The sequence below is a fragment of the Homalodisca vitripennis genome, chromosome 3 (genome assembly GCF_021130785.1).
Source record: "Homalodisca vitripennis isolate AUS2020 chromosome 3, UT_GWSS_2.1, whole genome shotgun sequence".
NCBI classification, from domain to species: Eukaryota; Metazoa; Arthropoda; class Insecta; order Hemiptera; family Cicadellidae; genus Homalodisca; species Homalodisca vitripennis.
This window is the reverse complement of record NC_060209.1, coordinates 20,595,165-20,620,420: the sequence shown is the minus strand read 5'-3', so window position 1 is coordinate 20,620,420 and position 25,256 is coordinate 20,595,165. Positions and strand designations below refer to the sequence as shown.

The 25,256-nt window shown below is 34.0% G+C and overlaps 1 protein-coding gene across 1 annotated transcript; it reads left to right on the top strand.

Moving 5' to 3' along the window:
• Positions 1–10,020: 10,020 nt before the first annotated feature.
• On the top strand, positions 10,021–16,050 carry LOC124356670. Its single transcript, XM_046807803.1, has 2 exons — positions 10,021–10,105; positions 14,052–16,050. Exon 2 carries the CDS (start codon positions 14,054–14,056, stop codon positions 15,311–15,313), a length of 1,260 nt encoding a protein of 419 aa, XP_046663759.1. The 5' UTR covers positions 10,021–10,105; positions 14,052–14,053; the 3' UTR covers positions 15,314–16,050.
• Positions 16,051–25,256: the final 9,206 nt, after the last annotated feature.

Here is a 25,256-nt window from a genome sequence, read left to right as displayed (position 1 = left end):
TAGCTCTCTTAACAGAAGTTATCTACTTTAAAAAAATCAGACTCAAACGCTGAATGACAGAGTTTCTCACTGTAATTTAAGGTAAGTTCGGCTACAAACTTGAAACATGGTAAAATGTGCATTTTGGGATGAATATGACAAGTACAACCTTAAATCAAATGTTTTGTGGATGGATATTATTTGGTGCCAACCGTAAAATATAAACGAAAAAATGGTTAATTGAAATACTTTGACATATACATTATTTGAAATATTTACATTCCAGCAAAATAACTAGCAGTCCTAAAAAGGTATTTTAAATTTATTTTGGAGAGTTGGTATTATTATTATTAGTATTTTTTTGTAATTGTATTTGTGCCATGTTTTCTGCAGCTAATTTCAATGAACAACTGATATTTACACAGGACATGAATAACAGGAAGTATGATCAATTCTGAAAAGAAAAGCATAGTATTTAACTGCGCCAACTTTCATATACTATGCCAGTTTTTTAGAGTCTGAGGACGAACTTCGTGGAATATGCGAGCGCAGTCAGTACACAATTGCTAGCTAAGCGGGCATCATGTCTCGTTTTCGCGGAAAAAGCACACAGTGAAGAAAGTTAACCGTTTTTGGACTAAAAGAATACTATTGTATCGATACAAATGGCTAGGTACTGTATTGAACGATGACTCACTTGAAGGAAGGAGTGAACTGTGGTGTATGGTCAGGAGGAATGTACCTCAGCTATTGTATTGTGAGATAACTCACTTCCAAGTGAGCCGGGGCTCAGTTTGGACAATTTATTTTTGTCTTTTATTTTGCCCACCTCGGCCACTCTTGTCAGTCGGTGGGGGAGTCACTCCGTCAGAGTCTTGATTTTCTGCCTGGTTGAGGTCAGCTGGTTGACCTTGACTAGTTTACCGACCAGCTGTTCACCGGCACCGGCACTGGCTCTGGCTGCTGTTCGGAGCGGTCAGACACGTTCGGAGAAGCTTACTGTGTTCTGGCTGTTCTCTGTTCTTCCCGTTTCTCCATGGCTGGCTAATTCATCGACTTTCGGCAGGGTCCCCGTGAGTGCCGTCAGCGGGACTGGTGCGGCGAGTCTGCCCGAACAACTGAAAAATTGAATGCCCGCGCCCTGCCAGCGCTATTGGACCGGCATCCAACCGGAGTGTAGTGCTCCCATTCATTTCTCCTGGAACAAGGTTGGATTAAAAATGTGTTTTTTTTACTTCTTATACTGAACTTGCGAGGACTGGGGTGCAGGGAGCGCTGCCAGATGTTAGATCTGGAGGAGGGCCAGTACCTAGCCAGTATTTATTTAGTTAGTTACATGACCTGAAGGGGAGGATTTCATCTTTAATTCGGATTCGTGGAGGCAACTAAGCCCCCGCCTCCTTCGAAAATTGGCTTTAAATATATTTTTTTTTAAATTTCGGCTACAAACTTGAAACAAAATTACTTTTCAAAAATAGTGGGCCTAGAAATTCTACAACCTTTTTCCTCCCCTCAGTTCATAAAAATTACCAGTTAAAATTTTGCTACTGCCGTACCTGATATATGTTATTTATAGACCAAATTTCTATTTATTGTGTTATTATTATATTATTTATTTATTATGTTATTGTCATTATTGGAATTATATTTATTGTTGTTATTTAGTTTTTAAGTTACGCGGTGCACCGTGGTGCTGCATAATTGTATTTTGCATGGAAATGTTTGCCACCTACTAATTATATTTCTTGTACTCGAAATCTTGTCTCGTTTTTGTCTCTTCCCACTAGTGGCATGTGATTGTTTTTTTTTATGATTTGCTCCGAGTTTGGGAGGGGCACGCTTCCGAGGCCTCCTGTATTTTTCACTAACTCGGAACACAAGAAACTCCCTAATCATTTCCTGGTAACTTAACTCCGTTTCCGTAGCGTAATACGAATATTCTCGTATGCGCGCTTTATTCGCTGTGCCCTTTGTATCTCCTAGTCCAGTGGTTTCCATATGACTGTCAGTTCTTAAGGAAATAAATACAACCAACGGAAATCCCTGAATCAGTGTTATAATACAAAAACAACTACCACCATTCCTACTCATTAAAATCCCAATTAAAGATAATATGGATGGAAGACACAATTTAAAATTAACTACAAGCATAGATTATGTATAACAATAGTTTTATTTTAGAAATTAACAAGTGTTATTAATTTAGAGTCTAATGAAGTTTTCTATGACTTCCATGTTTCTGCCACGGCCTACAACAGCCGTAATAACCGTAACAGCCTGACATCGACCCTGAATTGAAATTCTGAAGCATTCATCCCCACTTATACCGTGTTTGGAAAGAAACTGATCAATCGTGATTTCTTCACCAGTTCATCAAAATACATGGTTAATGTTATATGTAACATTTCCATTGTAGTTAGAATGTTCGATATCATATCTTTATGAATTACGATCGTGTTAACTCTTCATTGGCAATTTTACACAGTTCAAAAACTATGTACCGAACATTTAACATTACAATTGTTCACGCCGTTTGATAATTAAGCGCAATCGTCAGGGATTGTTCTAAGAACAAGTTAACTTATAGACGAACTGTTAAGAAATTAACAGATTTGATTCTGTCGGAACGGATTGACAGATAATTTCAAGGTCCGCAACAAAGCCGGCATCTCCGCATGGGCCACCACACTTCAGAGATTCATGCACTACACTCTCTTAATGAGAAGTTGAACCGTATTTTAGGAAAGCATGCAAATACCATCGGTAACTTTAAAAATATTTTGGCGTGTCGATTGAATTGTGTCGTCTAAACGTTAGTGATGTATATAAACTTGAAGTGTCGAGTGTACCACACGGACATCGATCGGATAAAGCCTTCACCACCGTTATATATAGCATCATTATTCTTAATGCTATATTGTAATTTACATATTTCTTCCTTACCTTCCAGATCCACTGTGTTTCGCAACCAGATATTTCTAGATTTAAACTTAAGAAGGCAAGCCTACTTTTGGAAGGAATCAGCAAATACGCATAGAAGTAGAAGACTTGTGGGGGTCGGAGTGTGTATATATACACAATTTTAATATATATATATATATATATATATATATATATATATATATATATATATATATATATATATATATATATTAAAATTGTTCTCATGCACTCTTTCAAACCTAACAATGACAATCAGAGCATATTATTTTAAGCGAGGGAGGAACCTATGATTTTATTCTAGAGCGCCCTTTATCATTAGTGCAAGCCTATAGGTACTCAAAGTTTCAGTTCCTGGCCAGACACAGACCGTAAACAGAAAACAAGCGTTCCCTTATCAATAGACCAATAAGGCACAGTGATATGCGTTTATAGAGAGTAAACATTTAATTGTTATGTAGAGTGCCCTGTGACGCCGACATGATACAGCAATATCTACTTATATTTGATAACAGAAAGTATAACTTCCTGTTATCAATCATTATTTGTACTGTACTCTTGTCATTTCAATTTGAACCTTGTTTCCCAAATCCATAAACATATAAACTATACATTGACTAAAAAACGAGTTGGAAACAGGAGATGAGAACATTAAATCAGCTAATCTGAAAGATAAATGGACTATGATTGAGTAAGAATATGGTGTTTACAGAATTACTGAAAAAACTTATAGATTCCAACAGTATCTTAATTGAAGATGTCAGTTGAACACAAAATATGTTATAAAATGTTGTGCGTTTTATATGCAATTTTCAAATATAAGACCACTAATCAGTTTGAGAAAATATTGTTGCTCATATTTTTCCAGCCACGTTTAGGGCACAAATCATGTATAAGCCTGGTAACATCCACAACGAGGTAAAATTAATTCGACGATAATAGACATGATTGTCCTGTCGTAAATACCCAGGACCTCTCGCCTGCCAATACAAACGCAGCTGAATTCCCCTATTAGACCCAGAACAGGCTATCGAACCCATATGGCTCCTTTACTCTGTCAAACATTTATCAATGACATAATGGCTCAATGTGTCTAATATCGTTGTATCATTTAAGGGACCAACCGAATATAATTCTGATATAATTTTGATAGCAATTTCAACAACACATACAAATATTTGGTCTTGAAATGTAAGTTTTTTAATTATTATTTCTTTATTGTGTCATCCTAACAATTTAAAAGTGAATTTAAAATACATGAGTAGCAACAATTTTTATCAACTTAAGTGTTGATAAAAATTTAAATAAAAATATATGTGGCAGAAGTATGCCAGAAGTATATTTATCGCATAACAAGCTTCACTAAGTTTTGGGCCACGAGTATTCCAACGACATTCCAATGTGACATGTTTCATCTCAGTGTACAAATTTCTGCCTCGATCTAACGACCCCCTCCTCCTGTACCCCTTGCAGTTTCTAGGTAATTGACGTTATTTCAATGACATCCTGATGATATGTGTTTTATTTCATTGACCCAAATGCTGCTTTGTTCTAACTGCCCTATCCTTCTTTACCCCTTCCCCTTGCCGTTTGAAGGCAATGGACCTTATTTCAACGAAAGCCTAAAGAGGTATTTTTAATATATTTGGCCAAAATATATCTTTGATCTAACTATTCCATTTTCTTGTACCCCTTGCCGAGATGATCCTGATGAGATATGTTTTATCACTTAGCCCAAAATGCTGTCTTGATTTAGCTAAACCAACATCCTGCACCCTCCGACATGAAGACAATGGGTGCTATTTCAACAACATTCTGATGAGATATGTTTAATCCTTCAATGGATATCCACTATAATGACATGTATCATCATCAAACTCGATCTTGCCTGTATGGAAATTAACTCTTTTTATGGCATGTATTCATTTTGATACATTAATACATGATTTTACCTGTGAGTAATATCAGCTGTGTGCCATACTCACTTGTTTACTGCCAAGTAAAGAGATTATCCTAATTTAAAATCTACATTTCAATTTGATTCTGTAATATCCCCATAGGTAATAGGTTTCATTAACGCTCACTAAATCCCATGAAGTTTTCTTTCACCATCATCATACCCAACATTGCCTGTGTAAATATTAAGTTTCTACTCTTCTTAAGTTTCTTCTAAAGTTCAATGATATAGCTTAACTCAGTATCAGGATATTCTTCGGTAATAAACAGGCTTCGTTAATGTTCAGATATATCCCACAGATATAAAGAAAAGCTGCTGGAGATAAATTGGCAAATTTTGGCCAGGTATGATAATGTTGACGATGCTTTTGCTCATTTTATTAAACTGTTGACAACTTCTTATGAAGAATGCTGCGTTGTAAAAAATTTTAATTCTAACTCAGTTAAAGGCAAACCATTAGTTAAGTGGTTTACACTAGAATAAAAAAAAAAAATAGGGACTATACTATGTACTTATATGATGTTTTTAAGAGTAGTAAAGGTACTGTCAATGAAAGGGATCATAAGAGAGCATATGACTCAGCTAAACATGAGTACAAAAAACAAATAAAACAAGCTAAGATATCAGCAAATGAACACTATATTAATAGTTCAACAAATAAATGTAAGGCAGCATGAAGGGTAATAAGATCTGAGAGTAATAATGAAGTGAATATGCATGACGTGCAAATTCCATCTAATGATTTCAATAATTATTTTATCAAAGTTGCCTCCCAAATTAGTAATACAGATTTAACCTCTTTAAATTACAGTCACGCTATTGAAATGGTTAACGATTATGTTATAGGACATGGAAGTGTAATACCTCATTTTAAGTGGAAATATATTCTTGTAAAGGATGTTTTATATTGTGTCAACAAACTCAGCTCCTCAAATAGTCAAGACTTACATGGTTTTTCTAATACTCTTGTTAAGAATATTATACACATAATAGTAGAGCCTTTAACTATACTTTATAATTTAATGTTGGAACAAGGTGTATTTCCATTAGCTCTTAAAGTTACAAAAACAATACCTATCTTTAAAAAAGGTGATAAAAAATCTCCAGAAAATTATAGGCCAATATCTCTTGTACCTATATTTAGTAAGATATTTGAGTACTGTATCAAAGAGCAATTATACATTTTTTTCCACCATAACAAACTCCTTTGTAAAGAGCAATTTGGTTTCTTGCCAGGACTAAATACAATCAAGGCTGTAGAAAAAGTTGTTGAAAATATATTGTTTCATTTTGAAGAAAAAAGTATTACATGTGCCACACTAATTGATTTGTCAAAGGCTTTTGATTGTCTTTCTCATGAACTGTTAATAAAAAAGTTACATGTGTACGGAATAAGAAATAAGGAATTAGAGTTGTTTAAGTCATACCTTAGTGATAGGAAACAAATGGTTGTTCAAGGTAATGATAAATCTGAATTTAAAAATGTAAAAATTGGGGTCCCTCAAGGTTCTGTACTTGGGCCTTTTTTATTTATAGTTGCAATTAATGATTTTGCTTATAGTATGCCATGTTTTTCTGTTTTATATGCTGACGACACAACATTCATTAATAAACAACATAATCTTAAAAACCACATAACGGAGCAAGAACACTCTATGAGGATAGCACTTTAGTGGTTTCAGGCAAACTATTTATCAGTAAACAAGAACAAAACTGAACAAATTGTATTCTCTCTAAATAGTGACATATATCGTAATTTTAGGCCGGTAAAGTTGCTTGGGCTATATTTGGATAGTACCCTTAGCTGGTCAAGTCATGTCAACCAGCTTTGCACAAAATTATCAAGAGTGGTTTTTTTGCTACATAAATTGAGAAATTGTGTAAGTTTAGAGAGTCTCATAAGAGCTTACTATGCATTCTTTCATAGTAACTTAAACTATGGAATAACACTTTGGGGAGGCAGTAATGAATCACAAAGAGCTTTTATATGGCAAAAGAAAGCTGTAAGAGTTATAACAAATGTAAGTGATAGGAATTCGTGCTTACCATTTTTTAAAGAACTTAAAATTATGACCTTACCATGTATGTCTATTTACAACTGTGTACTGAATGTTAAAGAAAATTTAAGTAATTATCAAAACCGTCAAGATGTACATAATTATAGTACAAGGCAGAGACATATGCTTGACCAATTCTCTATAAGGCTACAGAAAACAAAAATGAGCCATATATACATGAAAATTAAATTATTTAATAAGTTACCTGAAAATGCATGGGAAGTTAGTATTAATAGGTTTAAAATTATTCTAAGCAAATGGCTAAAAGAAAAGTGTTTTTACAGCATTGATGAGTACCTGGTCTGTGATATTAGTGATTTTAATTAATATTAAGTATTTATTGTTCTATTTCGTATTTTTTTATTTGTGTTTATTTGTTGATTTTTTAATTAATATTAAGTGTTTATTATTCTATTTATTACCTTGTTATTTGTGTGTATTTGTTGATCTTTTGTTTAAATCTTGTTATGTTGATTTATCTTTGTTAAATAATTGTTGTACTGTATATCTGCTTGTTGACAGTTTTTTATGAGTCCATGTTATAAGATAGAGAGTTGTTGTAAGAGTATGAAAGATTTTTTAAGTTGTAATAACTGACAATAATTGTAAAAATTTGACCATGTCTATTGCACCATTGTTGCATAATGACAATAAAGATCTGAATCCGGATGGATATAAAACAGCAATGAAATTGTTTTTGCCTATTGGAAGTGTAGTTTCATAGAAATTAACAAATGTGTAACTAATGCGTTTTCGAGATATCCCCCGAACAATTAAGCTTCACTAACACTCAGCCAAGTCCCATGATTGGGGAAGGGTCATATATAATTATAAAACTTAATGTTACGTGTGTAAAAACGAAGTTCTATATAAAATTTAAAATCTATTACCCAATTCATTCTCACGATATCCTGCCGAAGTTAGACAGACATACAAGTAACAGGAAAGGCATGTTGTCAACACCCCTTTCAATGACAACATAATATGTCAGTTTTCAAGTATATAACTCAATTAGTTCCAAGACAGTTTACCTTCGCTAACCTCAACCTTACTGAAAAAATTTAAGACCATTTATACATTATTTTTAGATCGCATAAAAAGTGAAATATATTTTCATATTAAAAAAATTATCAACGTAATATCATTGCAATTAAAGTATATCTTAGTTTATGTATAAAAAAATTAATATTTCTTTATTTGTTTCCAAATACTATCTCCTTCTCTGTATTCTGAGCTTTTGAATTTTTCTTGAAAACGTAGACTTGTAAAATATTTAACGCGGTTGGATAAAATGTTTGAGAAGCTGTCTAAACAGCCATCCACAATACAGAAAGTAGTATCTGAATGTGTGTATTCAAGAAGTCCATGGAGTCTTTGAGTCTCTGCAACTTCTTGATTATTCTATGGTGGACTTAACAAACCAGTGCTTAGAATACTTTACCAATTTTTTTACAACATACTTATTCTGTACACTTCTAGTTTCAAGTAACAGCTCTTTCCACTTTGTGGTTGCCACAATTGAAGGGGTATCACTGAATATATATAGCTTGAAATCTTTTACACAATTTTCTACCATTATTCAAGTAATAAACTAAACACATCACAAAAATTTCTGCTCTATCATAATCACCATGGTACAAAATTAAAACAACCTCAAATAACAGTGTTCAAATATGCATTGGTCTGAAATGAAATAAATAGCTGTTTATTTTGAAATAACTAAAAGTTTATTTCAATATTATAAGTCCTCGTAAATACTATTTATTATGATAATGTATAACTGTTCTTATATTGGTGTCATTTTTTTCTCAATATGTATAAATTTAACTGGGAAAATTCCAAGTAAATGTATTTATGAATATATTTATAGTTTTTCATTATGTATGAATGTTTTTTGTCTTGTTTTATTTTATCAAATTAAATCATTTATTGCTAAACAACGTTTTAGTTCTGGTATCTGTGTCTCTTATTAGTCTCTAGGTAGTTACAGTTGATTTTTTTTTAATTAGTTTAAATTACAGATCCTTTATTTATTAAAATTGTATATGGCAAGCTGAAGTGTATATTTTTCTTATACTAAGAGTTAATTAGATACATAATTAATTACAATGTAATATTGACACTATTAAATTGTACAAAGTGTGTGCATTTGATGAATGATGATTATTAAAATTTGATCTTACGAGCTCATAATGCAATAGATATTACTCAATATTGACATCAACTTATATTGTTGCAAACATAATAAATACTTGTTACATAGTTTAAAACTAATCTGATCAAGTTTGATCAACAATGCGTTTTACTTCAGACTACTCTGGAACAAATTTTGGTTTGTTTGAATGTTAAAGAGTTGGAGATTTAATGTACTTTATGGGGATGAAATCAAAACTGCTGTTGGTACAGTCAGCTCAGTAAAAGTATACTCTTGTCATAGGATTATTACTTCCTCCAAGAGGAGTGGGGGCACCTGAATACTCCATTTGGTGCAAAATTATTTCTGTATAATAATGTTATGTTCTAGATCTATTCAGCTTTAAAACAAAATGATGTTTGCACAACATACCATTGAAAAAGATGTATCTTAAATGGTGTCAGCAGAATTTCTCCAAGCAGTTGTTCAACCAGAGAAAGAATCTCTTAGAAGTTACGAACTTCCAAAACTATTAAAGGATCTGGATATTAGACATCATGACGAGATATTTATAGAGATGGAATGTCTTGTATTATGATGATGAAATATAAATTTTTGCCTCTAGTAAAAAAAGACATTGAAGTGTTTTGTACAGCAGACATTTAACCATTTTTCTGGACCAACATTTAAAATTCTTTTGTCTCCCCAATCAATGAATTGTCATAAAGCAACAAGATCACACAACCTTCACGTTCATTCCCTCTTCAATTGTTCCTTTAAAATCAGCTTAAAGTTCATTTGTATTGCAAAACAAAGGAAGGAACCACTTAAGAGATAAAAATTTGATCATGGAGTCTTATTGGTTTGATTATAAAAAATTCAATATCAAAAGATAAGTGTGCTCAAGATTAATTTCAGACATGATGGTTATCAGATGTCAAGTACTGCAAGGCCTTCAAGTACTAAACTGATAGCGCTCAGTTTTGATACATATATATACAAATCTTATTCATACAGTCCGCAACTACAAAACAACAGGTAAGTTAAAACTGTTTGTAGTTGTATTATTTTTAGAATTCACATCATATGTTTTTAAACAGTAGGAAACTTTAAGCCTATATATAGTTAGATTAAAAGATATCTAATATACAAAATAAATTATCTACCGGTACCTAATTATTTCTACATTACTGTAAGGAGGTTGGCTGTAATGACCAATCATTTCTCAGTTGTTAATTATTAAATTATGATCCCGTTACATTTTTTTGTATTCAAAAACGGGTTGCATTGTCATGGGATTTCCTGGAAATTACCTGATTTTGAGGGTAAAAATATAGCTCAGAAGGGTTTCTGCAAAAAGTCAAAAAATCTCTTCTTTAAATTTTTTTATAATGAATAGAAATGTTTTTAAGTTATATATTTTGTAACTAATGTTATAAGCTTGTCATATCTATACCCACTTACACTTACTCCATTATTATAACTCTACGTTTATTGTTTCCTCTGGAAACTTCGTTATCGTCCCAAGTTTTTTGCAGAGAGCATCAACATGATGATTCCAAGAATCAAGTGCCAGTTCCAGGTACCTTGTAGCCTGTACACTCTGGAGTTCTAGTGGGCCTGATGCTTGTTCTTTAAACTTTCCAAAAGCTATGTAATTAGTTTTTGTAGAGTTGAAATCGAGGTCATTATTAATACAATATTGCTCTATTATACTAACTGCAATAAAGGTGTTAATTTCAAGAGGTTCTATTGTTTTATTGTTAGACTGTAGAACCATACGATCAGCGCATATGACAAGATAAGAGTAAGGCCCCCGATGTTGTGGAAAGTCTTCGGTAAATAATATAAACAAAACAGGTTCTAGAACTGAGCCCTGCATCACACCCCTATTTGTTTTCACTTATGGAAATCGTCCAACCATCAACTCTCCATCCAAAAATAGCTTGGTTTCCACTATTTGACATCTTCCTTTCAAATAACTTTCAAACCATTTTAAAACTGTATTTCCAAGCCCCAAAGCTGTCAGTTTGGGTTTAATAAATCTGTGATCTAGGCTGTCAAAGGCTCAGGTCAAGAAAAATGGTTAAAACTATGTCCTAATCTGTAATCCTGAAGCCATGTAGTCTCTCAGGAAGTAAACCATTGTATCTTAAATGGTCAAGAAGTCTTAAAAGAACAATCTTCTCTATCACTTTAGATACAACTGGCACCAGAAAAATAGGTCTATTATGGTTGACTTCAGTTTAGCTTACTTGTTTATGCAGTGGGTAGACGTTTGAAAACTTTAATTTTTATGGAAATGTTCCTTTTAAGAAAGGTTTATTATTTAGATCAGTCATGGGAAGGTTAAATTTATCTAAGGAGAATTTTAGTACTTTAGAATTTATTTTATCAATATCGGTTAAGGATTTTGGCTTTAAAGAGCTCAATATACTTAAAACTTCTTTATGTGCGGTTGGTTCAAAATTTGAAAATATATGTCTTTGGAACTCTTTACTTAGTTCAAAAAGAGGTATTTTATGATGATGGTTATGTTTGAGTATTTCCTCAGCTACATTTGCAAACTAATGGTTAAAATTTTCTAAAACAATGTTTAATTACCATGTTTGTTCAGGGTTCTATTTCTTCTTTATCATCCTTTCATTATTTATAATCTGCCAGATTGTTTTACTTTTATTATTTAACTATGTAATCAGAAGTTTGTTAGCCTCTTGTCTATGTTCTCCGAGTCTCAAATCGTAGTTCCTCATACTCTGAGCTGCGATTCTCCTGTTATCATCATTTCCACTTACTACATACGCGCTTTGAGCTAATATAAATGCCCTTTTAAGATCTTCAATTTCTGGATTAAATTTCATCATGTTATTCTGCCATTTGGATTTTACTCAAGGCGCTGTAAGAGGACAGGCAGCATCAAGTCCTGGATAAACGATATTGATAAAATTCGAACAAGCTTCTTCACATTTTTGGCTTGTAGAACCAACAACCAATCTAGCCTGGGCATGGCCAGGATTGCAGATCAAAAAGGCCTTTGGGTTTAGACAGGTTATTAGAATTAAAACGTCTTCTGGTAGATGTTGGTAATTTCTTTACTCTAGAAAGTAAAAAGCTGCCCGGTATGATCAGAGATACCAGCATTAATAATCTTTACATGTACTTCGGACAAGAAAGAATTAACATACGCTGCATCAATAGCAGCTGTTTAAAAAAAAATCCTGTTGCTATTGATATTAAAAGCTGCCAGAGTTTTGTTCAGAAAAGTCCTTGCCATTGGTGGTACTAGATCGTTCACATTTAAATCTTCAATAATGCAGATCCCCTTGTTATTTGGAAACTCTTCCAAAGCTTTATAAATGCATGAGAAAAATATGGTTTTGGAGGTCGATAGACGTTTAGGAGGAATGTGTGTCTCTTTTAATTATGACTGCAGACATTTCAAAGGTCTCTTGGCAATGTTTTTCAACAATGAAATACTTTTTCATTGACAAAATTGAGGCGCTTATAAATAACAGAGCCTCCCTTAATATGATTCTTTCTGCAGAGTGCTGTAACCAGATGGCATATGAAAATTTTGGTTTTTTTACTGTACCAAGATCTAACCCATATTCTGACAAAACTATAACATCTGGATCATGAAAGGACAAGAGTTGGTTAAGTCTGTCAATTTCATTTCCCAGTCTGTCTACATTTTAATGAAATATGACTGACTAGTTTGTTCTCTTCTATAGTTCTGAGATCCAAAATATTGTTTTTTAGTAATTTCCTCGAATGATATTTATCTTGGAAACTTTAAAAAAAATTATTTTAATGAATCATTGAATCATTGATGTGACTACCATAATTTTACGCATCCACCGATTTTTTATCAATGTCAAGTGCATTAAGATCATTCTTACCGGAATGTAAGACAGAAGTTGTGACAGCTACTATGCTATTTATATATTTCTTTAAAAGCTCTTCATATGGTTATCCTTTTCCGAGCTCAGTGGCATTTAATAGTATGTTTATTAGATATTTATCCACTATTCATAGTGATCATTTCATTTGTATTTTGAGGGATTAGATGCTTCTCTGCAGTTCTTGTTTAAAAATATTCTTGATGGTGAAGAGGAGAAGTGGTGATGTACTTGAGCTTCTACTCCTAGTTGGGGAGACTTTGGTGAAGTTATCAAATCTGATTAGTAAATTGTACTATTGTTTTGATTTTTTTTACTCGTCGGTTTCCTTGTCAAGTTTTGACATTACAGGTGCTGCTTGGAATTTAGCAGCTTGCATTGAAACGTCTAATTGGTTTTTCAAGCTGCTATGTGCTTTCTTATTTCCAAAAATGGTCAGGTTATGATAAACTGATTTTTTAGTTGTACAAGGCGTATCTTACGACTTAGCTTTTCTTAAGGCTTGAGGGATTTCTGAAGAATTTTTTCTATTCTGCTTGCTCTCAAGTAACTTAAAAGAGTGCTCCACGCAATCCATTCTCTTTTCCAATAGTACAAGCTTCGGCATTCTTGGTTGTGAGCTAGGAGGAATTGGCAGGGAGAACAACAATGTCCTTGGATGAGTCATGAAGGTATTCCTGAAAATGAAATAGCTGGCAAGGAAGGAAAAGAAAGGCTCTGAAAGGATTTTGGTAGTGTCAGAGCCAAACTGTGGAGTTGCTTTGTCCTACAGAAAAGATCTACACACACATATATGGCTGAACGTCTTGCTATTTGTAAAACAAGGAAAAGTGGCTAGGAGCCCAAAGAATAGGAACCCATGTATCTAACGCACTTTTAAAGTAATTTGAGGGTTAACAAGTAAGGGGGCACAAAGATCCTTTTAGATTTAAGTGCAGGATCCTAAAAGGATAATAAAAAAATAAAGAAACAATTGGGTGGATTAAATTTTACTCTAATTACCTCAAATATTAATCTTACTAGTTATTAGATGTTTACTAAATTATATTCCAAATTTGTGTTAAAAAATATTTTTTATGTTACAGAAATGGCTGCACAAAATGTACCTGACTGGTTATCAGCAGAGTTTCTGCAATCAGCTCTTCAGTCTGACCAAGAGGACTATCCAGAAATTGTAATCACAAAGCTCCAACTAGAGCCAGCTGTCCCAGCGGGGAATAACTATGCCAGTAATTTATTTCGGGCAAAATTACAATACAAGACTCAAGGCAACACAGAACACTCAACTTCTATAATAGTTAAAACAATGAAGAGTGACTACAAAGAAAATATAGGTGCTTATATTGATGATGCCTTTCAAAGGGAACCCAAGTACTACAACGAGTTTATCAGTGAAGCTCGTAAACTGTGTAAGTTCAACATAGTGCCTAAACACTACAAATCATCAAACACAAACTGTCTTATCCTGGAAGATCTTAGTGTTTCCGGATTTCAGATGGTGGATCGACATAAACTCCTAGACTTGAACCACTGTCAACTTTACATTAAAGCTTCGTCTAAATTGCACGCTCTCTCTGTAGCAGTACACAAGAGGAAACCCGAGTTGATCGAATCACTGGGTGGTGACAACCCGGCACTAGCTGAGAGTAACATGCAGATGTTCATAGTAATACTGAAATGTAGTCTAGAAAGCATGAGTGCTTTTCTAGAAGACAAACCAAAGTACAAGGAGTGCTTGGACGTCATCAAAGAGCTCAGAGATAATCAAACTTCTTGGCATGTTTTTCAAAAGGAAACACCACACGTGAAGGCTTTGACACAAGGGGACCCATGGTGCACCAACATGATGTTTAAGTACAACAGTGCAGGAGAGGTTGTTGATGTTAAACTCATTGACTTTCAAACTCTTAAGTTCATTTCTCCAGTTGAAGAATTTTTAACCTTTATTTTGGCAAGTGCACACCCATCTGTAAAAGAAACAAGTCTAGATGATCTGTATCACCTCTACTGTGACTCTTTGAATGAAAACCTAGAACAACTGGGGTGTCCGGAAAGGCTTTCTTATGAAGCCCTCAAGATGGAAGTAGCATCGTTGAGTCCTCTGATGATACTGCATGTTTGTATGCTTGTGCCCATCGTTCTGGCTGATGGTCCAGCTGACTTTGGTAACTACTTCTCTAACGATGTTCTAAATGAACCTTTAAAAGAACGTGCCTTCCATAAGCTATATGAGGGTAAACATTTCAATCAGTATATACTGCAGATTCTCGACCAATTGGTTAAACAGGGTGTTTTTTCTACTACAAAAGAAAGAATGAAAAAATTCATGCTACTATATACCAACTAATATTTCTAGTTAGTAGATTGGGATTTTGTAGCACACAATATTTCTGTAACTTGGTATTTGTTCAATTCCAACACAGATTTGGTAAAAAGAATACTTAATGTATTTGATATGCATGACAACAAGATTATAATAATTTAACGAAATTAGTAACTAAAAGTACAAATAATTTAAGTTTTCAATGTGTGGTTAAATCTTGACTTATTGTAATTTAGATGCAATCTGAACTGTCTGGAATTAATATAAACTAACATAATTCCAGAAGGCACAAGAATATTTTTGTAATTATTTATTTATTTTATACAGAATTCACATGTTATTTTAAATTTTGACACTTAATGTAATGATAAAATACAAGTTAAATTGAAAATGTGTTATCAATATATATACTACTATAAACCAATACACATTATATTTTTATCCATACATACATTGATATTAAATAGAAATATAATCACATTCATTGAATGTACTATAGTATATTTTTCTCTTATCTAACATACTCGTATTTGTACTCATGAATCAACTACAAGATATAAATTTAAAATTACAAACTATTACCGTCTGTGATATTCTATATTACAAAATACTGAGTACCTAGATCAAAATGATGGGAAAGAGGTAACACATTTACAAGAACAATACATATCTTGTTAAATTTATTATCTAACATATTTATTTTGTAATTGACTGATTGCAGCTGCTACTTCTGATAATAAAGTATATACTACTTTACACCATTCTTTGTATTATTATCATAATAACCCATTATTCATGTGTTGTATCATTTACACAATATCAGTCACCATGAGTGAAAATGATTTTCAAGAAAAAAGTGCCTACACGTAAATTAGGTACAGCAAATAAATGGGCACCTCTGAAGGTTTTTGCAGAGTGCTTGTAGATACAATTAGTAATGCTGGCTGAGATGATCTTATCTTAAATCTGTAAAAAGACAAATCTCTGTACAAAGGATCTGGCTAAAACTGGACCTAAACCATGCCATCAATATGCCCCAGCGTAGGGGAGGGTGAGAGAAGAGAAGCTGAACCCAAGACTGAAGGGAGTTGTTAAGGTAAAAACATTTTCAGGCAATTTTTAAGTTATTTGCCTTTGTCGGATAATTTACGATGATAGTGTTCCCTACAGGAAACAACACAGGGTGGGTGTTGTGCTCAGGTCAGGAGTCTTGTTTGGACAACACCCACCATGCTTCAAATTTTCACCTGCTATTACATCACACTGCACTATTTGAAAGGAAACCATCCTACATAGGCAGAAAAATCTTCAACCATCTTCCTGAAGATATAAAAATGCTACAAGGACAGAGACTGAAGATATCACTGACCAAATGGCTCTCTAGCCGTCCATTCTACATCATGGATGAGTTTCTGAACTGGGAAAGAGAAGAGCAATACTCTCAATAAAAACTAACCTTGTAATATTTGACGACATTGAATTTCTTGATGATTTGTAAATAAAGAATTTGTCTATTGTCTATTGTATAAGACGACATGTTAGACTGGTCTTTAGTTTGCGTTGTTTTGATGTCATGTTTAAAATACTGGAAGAAAGTTGATTTATTATATTCAAATTTAAATTGTCATCAAGACATTCAACATGTGGTTTTGTGATGTTTTTGCAAAAAGTTTAATGGACTAAAAAATCTAGTTATAAAAATTTAGAATCCAATTTTGTAAATAGTAAGTAAACATATGTTGGACAAATTAAAAAAAATAAACATTATTTTTGGATAATTTTCTTACTGATGTGATTAATTGTCTTTTGGTAAATGTTTATATCCTGTAAAAACACAAATTTATAATGGTACAGTAGAACCCTGCTAATTCGTCACCTACAGGACCAAGAGTATGGTCGGATCAGTAAAAAGGTCGGATGCGTCGGTCTAAAGAAGTTCGTAATGTTCTGCTTAGCAGACATCTCGACTTCACAGTCATATTCCTCCATTTCCGGATACACAAAATGTCCATTACGATAGACATTGGACTTTGTTCAATGTACTGAAGGACCAAATCAAACGTCTTCATCATCATCAACATCATATTTCTCTTGGTCATCTGCTTGCATTACAGTTTCAATATTCTTTTCATCAGTTAATTCTTCTGTGGTCAGTCGACATCCGCTGTTGCGACCCACACGCTGGTGTCACAGGCTTCAATTTCCGGTTGTAAAGTTTGTAAATCCCTCAACATTGTCTGTGTGTCTAAATCTTGTTCCTCATCACTTATTACTACCATCATTATTTGTTGGTTATCACCACTTTTATCTGGTACTGCCTCTGTTTCACTTTGTACTCTTTTCATTTGTAGTCGCAGCTTGTGGCAAGATTTTTCAAGTGTAGAAGCTGGCATTTCCTCCCAAGCTTCAGCAACTGTATATATGACATCTTTTATACTGATAATTTTCATTGCCTCAAACAAGCTGCTGCCTTCCTCCGTCCTTTCCAAACAAAATGGAACCAATATAATTTCGGTGATATCGCCTCTTCAACCACTCGATTACCCCCTGATCCATTGGTTGGGTCAAAGAAGTGACATTTGCAGGAAGAAAAATAGCTTTTATTTTACCCTTTTCCAGTTCTTCTTCAGAGGGATGAGACGTTACATTGTCGAGTAACAATATTGCATATACAGGGAGATTTATTCCTTCAAGTGTTTCGTAACGACAGGGACAAACTGATCATAAAACCATTCCTTAAAAAGGGCAGATTCCATCCACGCTGATTTTTGGTTTCGATAAAAAAACTGGTAAAGATACCATATTGATGTTTTTAAACACTTTTGGCTTTTTTGCCTTACCAATAACAAACAATGGGATTTTGTGAATGCTGTTAGCATTACTGCACAATGCGATCGTTATTCTTTCTTTAGCGAGTTTTGTACCTTGTACAGACTCATTTTGCGCAGCTAGAGTTCTTGAAGGAAGCATGTTATAGTTCAAATCAGATTCGTCAATGTTATAGACTTGGTCTGGTGTCAGTTTATGTTGTTTCTATGTTTTCGAATCTTGGCACAAATTCATTTGAAGCTGTTATGTCAGCTGAGAGCTTTTCACTGAAAATGATGACTTCCCGGATTCCATGCCGTTTTCTCTAGCAGTGTAGCCAGCCTTCACTGGCTGTAAACGTTTGACTAACATCGTCTCCTCCCATTTTGTTATACAAAATAAGCACTTTTTCTTTTATAATCGGTCCAGACAATGGAGTTCTTTCTTTTCTTCTCTCCTGCTCAAACCATACCCACAAAGCATTGTCTAAAAGTTCACAATTAGGCTTCTTGAAAGTTTTACGTTGGTTTAGTCCTTTCTCATCAACAACTGACATCAAATGACTTTCAAGCTGTTTTCTATTCTTACACCAGTCCTTAATTGTTGTTATGCCAATCCCTATTTCACTTGCAATATTTTGAACAGACTCGCCTTTATCTAACCTCTCGAGCACATGTAGTTTTTGTTTGTAATAAAGAAAGTGTAACATGCTTATGTTTTTTAGTTGACATGATTTAATATATAATGATTTCAAAATCACACCACAACTGAACACTGCACAAACTCGTTGTTAAATAAAATTAACTTTAAGAGTAAACGCACACTCATACAAACTGTTTTGACTAAATGTCGCCGGTCAATTGACATGCACTCACACTGCCCGTGAATGATGCATCATCGACAGGACTCGACTTGAAAGATTTAAATAAAGCGATGGAAACATAAACAAACATTGATTAGTGATGGCATGGTCGGATTAAGCGAGGAGGCGGGGTTCTACTGTACTAACTTAGTTCAATATTGGATCAATTGAATCTATAAGAAACTCAAACTGTTTAGTTGAGGGTTCTGTTTTTCTCATTTGAAATGTTACTGAAATGCATGAAAGACACCCAAAATTGAAATCCTCCTCAGATAATTAATCCTCCTCGATATGTTCATTACATTGATGCCATATTTGTAATGACCCTCTTGATAGACATGCTGGTTTTGAATTTGATAAAATTATGTATGACAATAAATTTATTAAAGAAAGAATTATTGTATCCTTTTTGTTATAAGTTTAATTCATTAAATATAGTTTGATTTCAACGCATTGGCAGTACAAATATTGTATAGCCAAACGTTAATACCATACCTTCAATAATATACTGTACCTAAAATTGAAATATTTTCCTTATTTTTCCAGCTCATTAGAAAAAAATAATACAAAATTTTGCTTATTCAATCTTGATGTATATTTCTTCTTTGAGGTTGAGTAGAAGAGATGGCTAAAACAGACCTAACTCCACCTCAAAAATAAAGACGTATTTCATTTCATTTCTCGGTTCTTCCTTGGTAATAAAAGAAACTATACAAATTTAACATTTAAATCAACAAAAATTAATTCCCATATTATTATAATTTAAAATGTTGAAAGGTTTTAGTGGTTGCTGATGTATATCATTTTGAAAATTCTAATTTTTGAAATGACCAAAGACTATTAAAAATTTGATAATTCTTAACATTTAGATTGCATGTATTTATACAACAAACATTTTTAGTTATACTTGGACCTGTTTAAAAAATTGGTGATAAAGAGGCAATTGATTGTTTATGTTACTTTGAATTTTTTAGTGCACTCTAAGTTTGCAATGTCAGCCTTTATCCAGACTTTTTGGTTAGCCATTGAATTTTTCTAAGACTAAGTATAACGTTTTTAAAACTAAATAGAAACAACTAAACTTACAACTGTCCTAGTAAAAGTAGCAGTACAGAATCTTGTTGTGCATTCTTTAGTGGTGTATTTGGTTATACATACAATACAAATGAAGGAGAAGTGATACAAGCTTAAGAACAGGTTTAAAATTGTCTCCTGTTTCTAGTAGAGATCAGACTCTCCAGTTCTGAAATTCTCAACATATTTAATTCTACTTATCTCCATGGTCCAATACATGATTTTGTGAACCCTATACAAAGTTTGTAAAGGTCATATACAACATTTAACCTGGTAATATTTAAGGGGAGATAGGCAGTTTTCTCGCTCCCATGCTATTTAAATGGGGAAACATACGCATAGTTAGGTACACTTATCTCCTTAACCACTAATCCTACAAACCTGAAACTTTAGCACTAGTATAAGTGAGGTATATGGAGTATCTTATACCTACTTATAATAGGTTTTACTCATAAAAATGTTTTTTTTTCTAGTAATTAATATTTTCAACTTAAAAAAAATAAATTTTTAGTTAACATTTTTTTGTAAGTAATTTGCTTAGATACAAGCAAACAATTAGGTATACCATAGAAACAATGTATTAGTTGATATGCATAAACAATTTCAGGCTTCTATTTACTATGGTTCTTGAGAAAAGTGTACCTAAGTATAAAAAAACAAGGTTTCGGAAAATCGCATTTAAAGATAAAAGTATGGTTTTATTGCTCACATTTCTAAAAGGCATCAGCAGAATAGTCCTTTTCCCCATCTTCTTGCTCCTCCTTATCCTTCCTCCGTAGCCTTCTTTTGATTCTTGTCTTTTTATTCTGGTCCCTTGTCTCCATGTCGGCTTTAAGAATTCTGCACCGATCAATCGTTTGAAGACCTGTGACAGTGTAACGACCCGGTTTCATTCCTAGTCTTTGAAGCACATTCACTTTTGCCACTGAACCTTCATTGTAGCACAGCACTGCATCTGTTGCACCTAGTTGGAGGGTTGGTAGGCTGACAAATTCAGTCTTTGGCAATCTTTTCCATATGCAGCTGTTCACACTTTCGTTGGGGTTTTGTGTCTTTCCGTGTAGGCAGCGCTTGAGGAGTTCAGGTTTAGACAGATCTTCATAAATTGGTTTTATAAGAAACATTACAGCTTCAGGCAAGGAGTGTTTATGCATCTCCTGCATCCTGGAGTTTGGCGGAGCTAGATTCATGACCGCAGAAAACATTTTACCAGCCTCAAGCCCTTTGCCGATTGATCTTAGGGCATAAGCATACCTAATATTTAGTTCATGCTTATTGTGGATTGTCTTTGTATTCATGAATGCACTACTAAACTTACAAATATTACAGTCCGACACTAATTTATGGGCTATGCCATTAGTGTAACCAGAATCAGTCTGAACTCTGAACGCTAAGACAGTTTGATGCACTACAACTACTTAGTAAAACTGTTTATAGCCTGAGATAACAGTTGAAGGTTAATGATTACATTTATGTCATCATCTTCATACTCATAATCCTTGGGTAGTTTTGAGCCAGACAGTTTTCTAGAACTAGAGGAAGTTACCTTAGGCTGAGTTTCTGGAGTCTGGCCTAGGCTAGGTTTTGTAAACTGATTACCCTGGTACCTCTTACAGTAAAATTTTTTTATCCTAGGCATGATATATAGTATATCAAGGTAAATCACTTATAATAATAGAATTATGCTGTAAAAACTTAGTTCTAAACAACTTAGTTTGTCACTTGTTTGTAAACACACCACTGAACAATATGTAACAATAACAAACTGTCATTTGTCAACATCAGCTGTCACCAAAAAAAGTTACTGACAAATATTACAGAAAACAGAATTGAACTAATAGACAGTGTGACCAACAAACAAAACTAAAAGACAACATTAGTATATGGCTTTGAATTACTATATAAAGTACCGTAGTTGAAACCAGCGCGGAGAACTTGACACTAGACGCTACACCAAAGGGTGACACAAATATGTATTTTATTTTCCCTGAACTATATCAAATGAAAACCATATAAAAGTATATATTTTCTTAAACAGAATTAAATGGACAATCGAATAAAAATGTTTTTAAAAAATCTATTTTTGGTCGAAAAACTGCCTATCTCCCCTTAAACGTTTACTACTACAGAACTTATAACTGTCATTTTCTGTTGAACTGGTGGATTTCCTGGTTAAACAGGGTGCGGCAAAATGATCTTACGGCACTTACTGTGCTGTAAGAGCGAGTAAGTGGTGGGGATAAGCGCGTTCGGGAGCCCACATGAGGACATTTTCAGTAGCCATGGAGCAGTGGTATGGTATGCTGAGCATCGTGCGTTCGTTGTCGAGGCGTTTTTTAAAAGTACGTTCCGTAGACGTTTTAATGTTGGTCCCAGAGGAAGAGTCCCAACTCGTAACACGATTATGTTATGGGTGAGTAACTTCAGAGCTACCGGTTCAGCCTTAAAACGTAAGTCGACTGGACGTCCAAAGTCAGCCTGGACACCAGAGAATATCGATTGAGTGAGAGAAGCGGTGGAAGCCAGTCCTCGGCGGCCGGCCCATAAACAAGCTGCTACTTTACACATATCTGGCTGCTCGGTACGACGAATATTGAGTTTTGATCTGCATTTCCACCCATACAAGATGGCTATCGTCCAGCAGTTGAAGCCTACTGACTATGCAAATCGGCAAGCGTTTGCAGAGACAATGATTGGTTTGACGACTGATGACAAAATTGTCATGATGAGCGACGAGGCATATTTTCATCTGGATGGTTATGTTAATAAACAGAACTTTCGCTATTGGTCACCTACAAATCCTGAAGAACTGCATGAACGTCCTCTGCATAGTCCTAAGGTTACTGTGTGGTGTGGTGTAACTAAAAGTTGTGTGATTGGACCAGGGTGGTCGAACCGTTACGGTCAATTCGCAACGTTACCTCCTGATGCTGAAAAACTTCCTTCTCCCTGAACTCCAGAGAAATCGTTTAGTGCGCCGGAGGATGTGGTTCCAGCAGGATGGGGCAACTTCACATACAGCCAATGAGATGATGGACTTCTTGAGAAGTAAGTTTCGTGGCCGAGTCATATCGCGTTTTGGAGACATTGCATGGCCGGCTCGCTCCCCAGACCTTAGCATTTGTGATTTTTTCCTGTGGGTGTTCCTTAAAGTAAAAGTATACACAAACAAACCCCGCACACTGGTCGAACTAAAAGAAGCCATAAGCCATGAAATTGCAAACCTGCCTCCTGCAATGTTAGAGAAGGTGTTCGACAGCTTCAGTGCAAGACTTGAAGAATGCTTGGCCAAAGAAGGACATCATTTGAAGGACGTTATCTTCAGGTCTTAAATGTGTGAAATAAGTTGCACTGATGTTATTTCCATTAAATTACATCCACATTCTTATGTAATAACCAATAAAATACTTTTTATCACTTTTAATTTTTGTGTTTGTTTTTTTATTTTAAATACATCAGATCTTTTTGCTGCACCCTGTATTAAGCACTAGACTCATCTAAATTTGTTTTAAAACATTTAACACAAGACCTATCCAGTTACCCTATTACCTCATACAAATTGTACATATTCTATAGGTGTGCACATATTACACAGCAACTTTTGCTCTAGTGTTGATCAAGAGTTTTTGTTCTAGAACAGCTTCATGAGAGGTGACTCAACTGCCACATACTCCTCATGATTAGTTTTCCTGATCCTGTGGTTGATTGGCAAGGTCAAGTTGATACTATCTACATTGACTTTCAAAAGCATTGTCCCTTCACCCCTCTTTGACAAAACTTTTATTTTCCAGATTTTGTACTAGGCTTATTTACTGGTTCATATTTTATCCACTTGATGAGTACTCAAATATAATTTTTTTAAACAATAAATGTTCAAATAAAAATTGTAATATCATTTATTTTTCATGACAAAGAGTTACTGAACAATAATATATATTCAGTTTTTCGATAATAAATAATTTTAATGGTGAAAAAGAATTAAAACTAAAGTTTTTTTACATAAAAAACCCAACATTTTTGTTATAATTAACATTATTAGTAAATTTAAAACTAAATAAAAATTAATTTTATAGTTGTAAAATGTAGCCTAGTTTCTTAGAAACATGATGGTAAAATAACCATGGTAATAACTTAATTAGTTAGGTTTCTATAAAAATTATACGAAACCTTTACACTTTCAGCAAAATTAATTGCTAGTTCAGGTCCATGCAGCACCAGAAAAACTACTAGGCCAATGGGTTAAAACGTTTAAACTATTCAAAACCACGTGCCCGCAAAAACTTCTTTCAGTAAATTGTAAGTTCTAGTAGCAGTTTTTCCAAGTTTAAAGCGAAATTTAACCCGGGAGCACTCGCGCTATTAGATTGAATCTAACATAATTTTTGTGTTATATAACATTTTTTTTATTTGTTATCTTACAACACTGAACCCTTAATTTATGCTTCTATGGGTATGTCTGCTGCGTATTGCATCATGTTTAGACATTAGAAGTTGCTGGGGTGGGGCGTCATGGTGGGTGGGGTGGACGCTCCTCGCGGGTTATTAGTTTCAACCTAACAGCGCGAGTGATCGCGTCAGTCCAGTGTTAGGAGCGATCTAACGGCGCGAGTGATCGCGTAACTGCCAGTTTAAATCCATCAGTTTAGTGATTTTTCTTGTTTTTCTGTTTGCTTTTAAGTTATATTTCGTAGATTGCTCTTTTATGACTTTACAATTATTGCAATGAATGAAAACCATGAAAAATCCGTTCTTAGTTGGTTGGATGATGTTAGATTCGATCTAACAACGGGAGTTCTTGCGTAACTTCTTGTAGCGCGAGTTCTCGCGGGTTAAGTAATTTGTTGCTGTCCTATTACACTAACCATTTTATGCGGAAAAAAAAAAAAAAAAAAAAAAAAAAAAAAAAAAAAAACACATCAATAACACAAACGTAGGCTCAAACTAAACAGTGTTGACAGACGCGAGACTAGCTGCATACTAAAGAGAAAGGTTCACACTAAACAGATGTTGATTAATGGTGGTTGACACATGCCTCCTTGATCTGTAGCAGCGTCGTTATTTACAGTGTCATAACTTGTACACTTCCAAAGTACTGAGGCATTGAAACAAGGCGTCTTCATGATTCCAGTCAATGGAGATGTGACTCACAGAGTTTGATTTATTTATGTCTAGCTAAAGTAAGTACTTTAATAAACCATGTGGAAAAGAAAGGTAAAGTTTAAA